We start from the raw sequence: 11602 nt of genomic DNA, 5'->3' as shown, positions 1-11602 counted from the left end.
TTACAGAATGCGCATGTGTAGCTTAATGCCAGCGGAGAAAAGTACAAAGCGCTCATTTTGATTAACAGTCAAGACTTCAAGGTTACATAAATGTGAGAGTGCCGCGCGGCAGTTATACAGAAAAAAAAAATAAAACAGTTACAATCTGTTCACCAGAGCACCCCAAGGGATGACAAGATCAAATGGTCACAAACTTCTCTGTGACCATTTCAGGCTGGACATAAGGAAGAACTTCTCTACTGTCCGAGCCCCCAAGGTTTGGAGTAGACTGCCACCGAAGGTAATTCAAGCACCTACCTTGAAAACCTTCAAGAGACATTTGAATATTTATCTTGCTGGGGTCCTATAACCCCTGCTGACTTCCTGCCCTTTGGGCAGGGGGCTGGACTTGATGATCTTCCAAGGTCTCTTCCAGCCTAAATGTCTATGAAATCTATGAACTCGTCTAATTATACTTTTATAACTTATACTGCAATTATACTCACATTATACTTTTTTCCTAGAGGATCTCTGCAGATGGATCTGTCAATATTGCTGGAGGACACATTGGAGGGAGAGAGAGCATAATGAATATGAAGCCTGGACCTGGGATAAAACTTCAGAGCGTTACCACACATGGAAACAGGAACTGCCTGGCCGACTTGTCATGCATAGTCCCAGATATCCTCTCCTCCCCAGCCATTCCGGGAAACATAGTGAACATAGTGATGTTGCTAAAGAACATTTCCCTGAAGCTATCCGAGGATGTGAACAGAGCAAAAATGCAGGTATTTCTTTATAGGCTTAAGAAGTCAGAGTGTGCATCACCAGTCATAACTGGTGTCATAACTGTATCTTTTGGATATGCCACCAGATAGAAGGAATGCTAGCTGCCAGTTTCCTTCAAATGCTTCTCAGAGAGAAATTACGATTACAGTTCATTTGCTGCAAGAGTGATGCAGCATGCTTATGGGGTTGCAGGCACTTTGGAGGGTAGAAGTAGAATTTAAAAGGATCTTGACAAGTTGGAGAACTGGACTGTAAACAACAAAATGCAATTCAGCAAAGACAGATGTAGTGTGCTACATGCAAGGAAGAAAAAACCAATGCAAAAATACTGAATTGGGGCCAGCCTTTCTGGCTGGCATGGCACAAAATAAACCTTGTACCATCGCCAAGAGCCAGTCTGATCCCCTTCCCCTACCCAATCTGTAGCTCTGCTTTCTCCTTCCTGCCCAATCCTGTTCCCTGTTCCCTCCTCAGTCTGTCATTGAACCACACACAGAGCCTGCCCTTGGTGCAGGTTGGTCACCCCTGGGCTAGGCAGTACAGCAATACGAGACCGCCACAACAAAAAGCATGTGTGATTTTGGGCTGCATTAACAAGAACAAGACAGGTAGCATGATGGCACTAGGCTACTAGATGCTGGCTAGGACTCACCTGGCTTATTGTGGAATATCCTAAGTTCCACTTTTTTAGGAAGGACATAGAAAAAGCTGCAGAGGGGATCCTGAGGCAAGCAAAAATGATAATAAAGGGGCTAGACTATAAGTCACATGAGGAAAGGGGAAGAGAACAAGTTATGCTTAGTTTGGAGAAAAGGAGATTAAGAAGCAACATGGTAGCTGTTTCAAATATTAGGGCCTTGCTACACCTTACGCTTTGAGAGACACACATGTTAATGGGTGCTAGTGCTAGCTTAAGTTTGGAGCAGTCACACGTTCAGGCTAGCAGGGGCCTGAAGGCCTGAAAGGTAACCCCCCAATTTCGGCTCCCTCCCTGCCACCTGGGGCCCCCTGGTACCTCCCCTCCTGGCCCCTGGAGCTCCCCCTGCCCCCTCCCCAACTTGAGGCTGCCTGCACTGTCTGTCCCAGAGGAGGAGGCAGGTAAGTGTTGACTACTGCTGCTACTACTCATCTTCAGCCACAAGTTAGTGGGTGAGTCCGGGAGGTGGGGGGGAACAGAGGGCAGTAAGTAGGGATCTGGGGTGCTGGGGTGGGAAGGGGGAGGGATGATAGTGGGCCCAATCCAGGCCAGTAGGGGAAAGGGAGTGGGTGGGGTGTTTACACTGAAGTGCAGCCTGGAGTGGCCCCACCTTTGTGTAACATGAGCTGGGTAACGCGGATCAGAGAGAATCCTGCCCTGGAGTGGCATCACTCTGAGCCGCCTAACACATGCTTAAAACCAGTTTCAGGTGTCAATGTGTTGACAAACCAGGTGTTAAGAGCTCCAGGAGCCACCCAAAATTACCAAGTAACATGGCCCTTAAGAAGACTGCCATAAAAAGAGTGAAAAACAACTCTTCCCCCTTGCTACAGAGGGCAAGGGCACAGCAATGGGTTCAAGCTGCTGCAAAGCAAATTGACTGGAAATTTCAGGGAAAATGTCCCTACTGTCACGCCAGGAGGACAATGCAACAAGCTGCCCAGGGACTTTGTGGACTGTCCCTTACTAAAGAAGAAGCTGGATAAGCATGGCCTGGGATGGTTTAGGAATAAGGCATCCTGCATTCATGTAGGCGCTTGGACTTAGATGACCCCTGAGGGGTCTTCGAGGGTTATGAATCTGTGTACGAGATGAGAATCTTTTGCTCCAGCTGAAAGACCGCAGGGAGGTAAAACTATAGCGTTCTCTCCATTACAGGATGCCCCCGACCACGAGAGGGCCACGTTAGGGTGGAATGATGACTCCCTTACATGACTGCCTTTTTTTGGGGGGGGGGGAGGGAGGAGGGAGGTGTGAGGGGCTGAGAATTAGTCTAAGAGTTGGAGAACCTCAGCTCATATGTTCCCTTTATAGCAAACAACCTCCCTGCTATCTCCACCCTTATCTAGTCTACTTCTTTTTTGGCGCTTTGGAAGAAGAATGTAATTGCAATGTACCAAACTACCCGCACCAGAGCAGGTGCTTTCAATCATTTTTATGGTGTTCAGGATTGAATTAGGTGCTAGAGAATATTGTTTTATTAGACCAGTAGCACTATCATTGTGCATTATTCCCTAAAATAACCCTAATGACACAATAGTCTGTTCTTTTTCCTAAACAAAGGCATTAGGAATAAATATGTATAATGGTCTTCCAAAACCATAGAAGTACAGGGAAATGAATGTGTCACTATTTCATTCAACTAAATGGGCCTTTGAACGTGGCAAAGTACAGACGGTGCTTTCATCGTGAAGAATAATTGAACCCATTTTCTGTATTGCAGAGTTACAGCAAAATAGCCAACCACGTTCTCAACGCTTCCGTAATTTCAAACTGGGCTTTCATAAGGGACAAAGCTGCCAGTTCCATATTACTGGACTCAGTGAATTTATTTGCCAGGAAACTGCTTATAAAAAGTGGATCAGAGAGTATACTAGAAGACTTCATGTCTACCAAGGGCTCCAGCATAAACAAAAAGACCCCAGGGAAGAGGTTTGACTTTTCCATGAGGTTTAATAACTCAAACAGCACTATTGCTGGGAGCGTGCTCATTCCACAAGAAGAATTGCTGAAGATATCTACCCCTTCCGATGCCGTCAGTGTTGCTTTCCCCACGCTGGGGGCCATTATGGAAGCCAGTCAGTTGGACGATGTCTTTGTGAATGGAATGATTTTATCAGTAGCCCTGCCAGAGGAACTGCGGCAGATTTCACTCACTTTTGAAAAGTTCAATAAATCAAATAACGTTATGGCTCGCTGCGTTGGGTGGCATTCAGCTGAGAAGAGGTGGGATGAAGCCGCTTGTAAACTGAAGACTGATGATGCCAATAGTTCTGTTTGTATCTGCAAGCATCATCACCACACATTCAAGTCCTTTTCCATTCTCATGTCACCCAACACAATAAGAAATACTGTTCTGGATTATATTACATTTGTAGGTTTGGGCATCTCTATCTTTAGTTTGCTCCTGTGTCTTACCATTGAAGCTGTGGTCTGGCACCATGTTACAAACACAAACATAGCCCAAATGCGCCATATTTGCCTTGTGAATATAGCTGCATCACTTCTCATTGCAAATGTTTTGTTTATTCTGGCTGCAGTTGCATATGAGAAAGTCAAAGATTATGCCATCTGTGTAGCTGTCACGTTTTTTGTTCACCTTTCCTACCTCTCCCTGTTTTTTTGGATGCTTGCTCTGGGCCTTCTGATTCTTCACGGATTGTTGTTAATTTTTCGGAAGATGAAGAAATCTGCATCCATGGCCACAGCGTTCTTTATTGGATATGGGTGTCCTTTGATCATATCTGTCCTCACTGTTGCCATTACTGAACCAAGGAAAGGCTACGTACGGGATGGTGCCTGTTGGCTCAACTGGCGTGATACTAAAGCCCTTCTTGCCTTTGTTATACCTGCCCTGATGATTATTGCTGTGAATCTGGTTGTAGTGGTGGTGGTTGTGGTGAAGACTGGAAGACTCTCCGTTAGGGAAGGTTCAAGGTCGCAAGATCTGAGCAGCGTCACCCGAACAGGCAAAAATGTTGCACTTCTGACACCTGTGTTAGGACTGACATGGGGGTTTGGATTAGCTACCATTGTTAGATACGACTCTCTGGGTTTCCACGTTACATTTGCATTGCTCAATGCGCTCCAGGTAAGCACAGCATTTTGCACAGAGTATCTCAGCATTGTTGGGAGAAGAGAGAGAGAGGATGAGGGTGGACAGATCAACAATATAAAATTTGCACAGAGGAGATGGCTTGTAACTTGCAGTCGTATAACAGCCTGTGACAGACTGCCATCTCCCATAGCCCACTGGCAAAGCCCGTGGAGTTGAATGGGGAAATTAACCATTTTATTATTAAAAAGGTAGTTGAACAGTATGAAAAGGTGCACACAGTCATTTTAAACTTGCATATTATGATAGGTGCTTGTTAACTGCAGTAATGTTGTATCATGGGTGCTAGATTTAAAGGTCAGATAGCCAGCGCTTCATCTGGCATTAGTCAGTGTAATGCATAGGAACGATGCCAATTCATATTATTTCCCTCTGAATGTAAAGCTTTCTTAGCTTTTGCAGGGGTTATTTTGCTGCCTAAATAATAGCTTATAAAATCTAAGTGGGAAAACAGGAATGAAGTTTTGTGTATCTGTAACTGAAGTAGCTTTCTAAAAACTGTTTTAAGAGAGAGTCTGAAATTCAATGATTTGATAACCCTCTTGCTGTTGATAATTTTCTAGGGATTCTTCATCTTGCTGTTTGGGACCCTTCTAGACAGGAAGGTATGGAGTCCCTTTGACGTTCATCTGTTATCTCATGAATTAGCTTTAATGGCTTAACTTTTCAAAGGGTTTAATTCTTTTCTTATTCGCTAGACAAGAGAAGCCCTGAGAATGAGATGCGTCTCAGCAAAATGGAAATGCAGTCTAACAAAGGTAATGAATTCTTTCTGGGGTGTAATGGCGTGATCTACAGTTTTATAGTCTCCCCCATCCATACGGACAGGAAAAAGATGGTCACTGTAAAGACATCCCTGGGTAAACAATAATACCTTTCTCTTGTATGTTTTTTTTCATCTGAAGATCTCAAAGCATTTCACAAAGGAAAAGTGAGTATAATGAACCTTCATTTTACAGATCAGGGAAATGCGGCAGTGAGAGGGCAAATGGGCTTGCCTAAGATTGCCCAGGGGTACAGAAGCAGTCAGGCATAAAATCTCTGCCTTTCCTTAATCCACTTGACCGTAGTCACCAAGGGAGGAGGCTCTGGTACCAAAAGTGAGCTCTTGTGGCATGCCAGACAGTGTATGTTCTGGGAGGTGCGAGCAATCTGTGGTGAACTATGCAACTCTCGTGTATATATGGATCCTGACTGGTTACTGCTCCACAGAGGGCAATCAGCACCTGGAAGTGTACCCTGGTATGAACAGGAAGCCAATCCTCCTTTAAAACACTGCATGTTGTGCATTAATAATAGCTTGATCAGCCTGGAAGATGAATGGCTTTGTTCTATGTGAATCTTGTCTTGCCTAAATATCCAGGGCTCTATCTAGTGGGTTTATCTATTGCGATGCAGCCCTTGTTAGGATGAAGGTGACAGCACTTCTGATTACCCCAGGAGAATAATCTCAGAATAAGGTGCTATACCTATTTTGAGCCACAGTGGTGGAAACTGGCCTTTCATGCTTAGCGCTTTCAAACTGTGGCTGTTTTTTCTGTTACATAACGTACAAAACACTTTGCCATGCTCTTGAACACTAGGATGGGACTATCACAATCTTGTAAATTGTTGAAATGGTTGTCAGGGTGGGCAGGGTTGTCATTCTGGTCAGGGTAGTCAATCAAGACCTTTTTTTTTTTTACTGACAATCTATGAGTGTTTTACTGACAACCAAACTTTTTTTTAATGACACATGCTTTTGCTGATGTATGTTTTACATAAGGTAAATATCACTGCCAGAGTGTGTCTTGCTGCTAGGCCTCAATTAGAAGGGCAGGGTTAAAATTTAGGGGGTTAACATCAACCATAACAAAAACAATATTGCTTCTCAGTTGAAAGTTTGCCACAAAAATTGTTCTTGGGTAGGCAAACCTGTGTGACTGCAGTGATGATTTTACACTGTGCTGGTTCCCTCCATCCTCCCACCCTGCTAGAGGCTATTCTCCCTGCTTGAGGCTATCCACCCTGATGCCCCCAACTGCACCCTGCACCATGCTGCCTCTGCAGCCCAACCCCCGGCCTTGCCTTTGCTGGCTCTGCTCCCCCTGTTCCGGCATAGATTTGGGGGTCCTATCTGTGTATACAATTATATTGCATATGGAATTTGTGTTCGCCATCTTTAGAATAGGGAATTCTACCAAAACTGTAAATATCTTAATTAATATTGATAAAAAATGGAAATATTTCAGATTGTTCTAGGTACCATACATTAAATTAACTTCTGCAGCAACAGGAAGCCCAAATTTCAAATTGGACAAAATTCTTGGGGTAGAACCAATATCTTTCATTAGACCAGCTAAACAGTAGCAAAACAAGTTCTTTCTTTGCAAGCTGTCGGGCCCAACCACCCTTCCTCATCCATAGGAGAATTCAAAGATTGTAAAATCTTTGAATTTTAAGTGATGCGCAAGCACCTAACCTGGAAATCTTTAAGAGGAGACTAGACAGTCACTTTGCTGGGGTCATCTGACTCCCAGGTATGCCTAGCGCAGGGGGCTGGACCCAATCCATGATCTTCCGAGGTCCCTTGCAGCCCCTTACAATCTGTGAATCTATGAAAACTTCCCCTAGGTGAAGCTGCATTTCTACCTGGGGGGACCTTTACAATCTTTGCAAAATCTTTTTCCCCATGGCTGAGGAAAGGCGTTTGGGCCCAATAGCTTGCAAAGAGAGAAATTTTTTCGCTACTATTTAGTTGGTCTAATAAAAGATATAGCTTCTACCCCAAGTGTTTTGTCTGCCTATGCTTTTAGACCAACACAGCTAAAACCAATAATCTTAACATTTCAAATGGCACACTTTCAGATCCTTAGTTAAGAGCCTTTTATAGGATTGTCTGCCTTTTCCATAGTGTCTTAAATATTTTGTAATATGTTACATTAGGTGCTTATTTTGGAAATCACAGTAGCAAATTGATATAATTTTCTGAATATTCTTCACCTCTTTAGAGCCATTAGTTAGATGCTACATATGGCCCACATACATAATTGATTACCTGGGATTAAAGAGAGCATGAGAGAAATCGGTGTATGAGCCTTGATGAAGTTTAGATTCAGACAAGGTTAACATAAAGCTGCTGGAAGATACGTTTTGGTGAAACTGCCCCAGGGTGTTAATTAGGGAAAGAGAAAACACTGTAGGCAGTTACCTTATTGTCATACCCCTAAACATCCAAATAGTCATAGTTTATCTTCCTATCGGAGCAGCTTATATTCTACAGGACGTTGTTTCATGCCTGAAGAGACATTCATGACTTCCTTTGAGGGATCAGCTGGGTGGGAAATTGGTTTCCCAACCTAGAAAACACTGGGTGATATACCAGTAAAGAAAACTGTTGATGAGACCCTGGTCTTTTCAATGTTCCTCTTCTATAAAATAGCTATAGAGTGGTGATGGGCGTACTCGTGTGAGCAACCAAGGCCTATTCCTATGAATTTTACTTTATGCAAAATTATATATCCTCTTTCAACAGGATATGTTGAGAGAGATCCCAAAAGAGTAAATAGTCTCAAGATCAGAGCACTCAGGATATGAATGTTTCAGGTGCAAAGTCCCGCTCTGCCCAATTCAGCTATTTTGGGGGGAGGGGGGAAGAGCACCATATAACTTATGTCTGCTCAATAAATAATGCTGCTACAGGAAGAGAAGGGCTTTGAACTTAGATGTCCCTCAGCTGGGGTGAGTGTTTGACCACTGGGCTGCTTGCTATTCCAGCATAGGTCTCTCTCCCCCTCTTTCTGGTTTGGGTAGAAATTCTGTCCTGGAGCACAGAAACAAGCGTTTCTTTGAAATGGGTCTGCTTCTGCCAAAAAATGTGGGTCCTCATGAGAGTTTCTCAATTAAAAAAAAATTCAATCATCTCTATTCTGCAACTTATTTTGCCACTGTTTGTGCGTACTCTGTACAGCCCAAACCTACTTCACTATTGCCATGTCGCAGTGGTTGTTATCAGGGATCTTGGTTTTCTGTGTTTAAAAGTCACAAATTGTCTGATTAAAAAAAGGCCAAACCCACGATTAAAATGAAATGCCTAGCTCTCTCTCCTTCCCTATATATATATATATATGTATGTATATAGGTACGTATATAGGTATCAGCTGAACATAATGTTTTATTGATATGTTTACAATTTTAAAGCAATATGGAAGCTTCCCAGTGCCTCAGTCACTACAGCAAAATTAATTCTGAATACCGATACATTTTGGCATTTGATTTGGGGCTTTTTATTGTGGAAAATCGAGCTCCCCTTGCCCCCTTCACTCACCAGGGTACAGTGACACTGAGCAGCCCTGCTATGCCAGTGCCCTGCCCCTGCCATTGCCCCTCACTGCCCACTCACAGCTTCCCAGGCCCCTAGCTTGGAGGGTTATGGGGCCAGAGACCCAGGTCTGCAGCCCCCTGATCCCTGAAGCAGCCCCCAAACCCTGCCTGCCATCTGCAGCAGGCGGCACCTGCTGTGGCTCCGCTCCCCCATGGGTAGCACGGCTGGGGCAAAGCCCATCGGGGGTGCGGGAGGCAAGCAGGCGCAGGCTGCTGCTGCAGTCTGGGGCTCCCCACACTGGTGTCCTCCCCGGGGCCTCCACAGCCCAGCGGGAAGGACCCAGCACTGCAAGGCAGAGCAGGGCCAGGTGGGAAAGCTCGGTACTGCTGCCGTGAGCCCAGCGCTGCCACGGTGAGGCACCCCCTGCCCACATGCCAGCAGCAGGGGCAGTGCTGCAAAGTCGTGCCTCCTGCTGCTGCTGCTGAGCAGAAACTCTGCCGCCTGCAAGGGGAAACCTCCTGAACCTGCATTTTTCTCCTTTAAAGGAGAAAACCCAGGTTTTACTGTGTGTGGTTTTCTGTTGCAAACGGAAAACCTGGATCCCCGATTATCATCTCAGCTTTTGCTTATCCCAGCTGCAGTTATGGCACTTTTGCATACCTCCTCTTTATGTTTTCAGTGCCACTCCTGAAGGTCAAGTAGCATTAGGGAATGTGAAGGCTGCAGAATGCTCCACATCGCTTAATCCATCTTCATAAATCAGCCTTTAGTTCTTTATAGTCATAGGGCTCATATTAGTATTAATAAAACTTCATAGATTTCATAGACATTAGGGCTGGAAGGGACCTCGGGAGATCATCGAGTCCAGAAAATGAGGATGTCTTATGCAAATCAATTCCTGTAGATTGAACGGGAAAATCCCTGATGATGACCTTGCACACAGCTGGTCAATAGTTTGCTCGCAACAAGTTTTTTCTGTCGCAAAACCAAGTAGCAAAGTCAGCCACTTCATCTCAGGCATAAACACAGAGCTTGAGTCATCAAAGCTGGACCTGACTCACAAAGAGAAATATGTCTTGTGCATTTAAGCATTTAATATAGGATTCAAAGTGGGATGGGTCACACTGATCTACAGTCTGGGTGGTGAAAGCTTTACAATGAATTGCTCAAGTTGTCAGACCTTAAGCATTTGGTCTTAAGTCCGTCTTTAGTGTCTAGGCATTCAGAAGAATACTTTTCCGTGGGGTGAATTTTTCTGTGTCTTCACACTGAAGTCACAGCTCACGCCTTCCTGCTGCCCCCTCTCAAAGGCAGGATACGAGACGCAATGATCAGTGCACTTGATCTGGTGTGACGATCTCTTTCTTCCTAGAGCTAACCTCGGGCAAACGGCTCCGGTGAGGCTGCGCAACGAGAGGAAGGGAAGAGCTGAAGGCACCGATATTGTCCGAACGCGCAAGATGCTGCTGAGAAAACCCCAGCGAAAACCTGCACGACCATCACAGTGTGGGCAGCAGAAAGCCTTTACCGAAGGCAGACGAGAAAAGGCCTCGCAGCGGGTGTCGGGGGTAGAACATGGGGCCATTCTTGGGAAATGCTGCTGCCACCCCCCGCCTGAGAGGCGGTGACACTTGAGGTGGCTTCACACCTCAGCTCAAACAGCTGCCAGGCGGGTTTGTCTTTGCCGCTCTTTAGAGGCATTCGCGTTTCCTTTTATGTCGAATGGATTGAGAAACATCCCAGCAGTGAGCCTGGGGGTCTGCTAGTATTTCTGTATCCAGTAAGTGCAAGATGGAGGTACTGGAATTACCTAGAGATGCCTGTTCAGCCATAACTTCCTGAAAACCAACTTCTTTCAGCTGCCTGTGATGAAGGCAAAAGTACTGCTAGGCTTCTGCTGGTTGTAGAGAAAAAGGGCTGGCAAGGACCTTGAGAGGTCACCTAGTCCAACCCTCCGCTCTGCTTGTGTCGATGTTAAAATGATTGTGTCCAGTGGAGGGCATACCTATTGAGAGAGTGGGGCAGGAAGCTGTTGTCCTGTCCTGGGGGGAAAAAAAAAATCAATTTCAAGAGGTTTCCTTCTTTGACCTGAATCAGAGACCGAATTTTTTTTTCCGCTATCCCGCTTCTTCTAGATGATCTGAATAGCCAGTGGGCAGGACATTCACCTGAACTGTGAGAAATGGAGGCTTAAATTACCAGGCCAAATCCAGCAGGGAAGGGAATGAGGACCTGTCTCCTCACCTAAACCCCAGGTGAATGCCCTGCTGACTGAGCTACTGGGTATCCTACTGCGGGTTTGCCTCTGGGCTCCATCTGGATCTAGGAAACCTCTCCTGAAGCTGCTATGTTCCTATAAAAAGTTTCAGTTTTGACAAACTGGTGTTTTCTAACCAAAACCGAAAATCCGAACTGGAAGGTCCCTTCCAGCCCCTAACAACCATGAAACTATCCTGCCTAGTTCTGCTTGTACAACTCTTATATCCCAGCGCTGTGCCCAGTTTACACATGTGGAGCTGAAGCACAGGGTGGATCCACTTGCAGGAAGTGTGCGTCTGAGTCAGGACTTGTATTTGGGTCGCGAGTGCCAGGCCAAAGCCCCGTTTGCTCAATCATCCTTTATAAGGCCCAGGCCAGCCTCACTCTCTCACTTGTCACCCCTGGGACCATTGAAGGAGCGTTTGCATTTGGGCCTTTTGCCTGAAGTTGACTTGTTTGT

At 45.3% G+C, this 11602-nt stretch overlaps 1 protein-coding gene across 1 annotated transcript in view; it reads left to right on the top strand.

The window, feature by feature from the left end:
* LOC109311471 (adhesion G protein-coupled receptor F4-like) overlaps positions 1-11229 on the top strand; it is a 25284-nt gene extending 14055 nt beyond the window's left edge. Inside the window, exons 5-9 of the mRNA XM_019537111.1 lie at positions 504-767; positions 3189-4556; positions 5144-5185; positions 5279-5338; positions 10256-11229. Of these exons, the coding sequence (XP_019392656.1) occupies positions 504-767; positions 3189-4556; positions 5144-5185; positions 5279-5338; positions 10256-10261 (1740 nt within the window). The 3' untranslated portion in view covers positions 10262-11229. The remainder of the gene's footprint in view (positions 1-503; positions 768-3188; positions 4557-5143; positions 5186-5278; positions 5339-10255) is intronic.
* The last annotated feature ends 373 nt before the right edge of the window (positions 11230-11602 follow it).

Source organism: Crocodylus porosus, unplaced genomic scaffold (genome assembly GCF_001723895.1).
Source record: "Crocodylus porosus isolate Cpor-Errol unplaced genomic scaffold, CroPor_comp1, whole genome shotgun sequence".
Lineage (NCBI taxonomy): Eukaryota > Metazoa > Chordata > Crocodylia > Crocodylidae > Crocodylus > Crocodylus porosus.
Note: the sequence above shows the minus strand (reverse complement) of the source record. Positions and strands in the feature narration are given on the sequence as shown.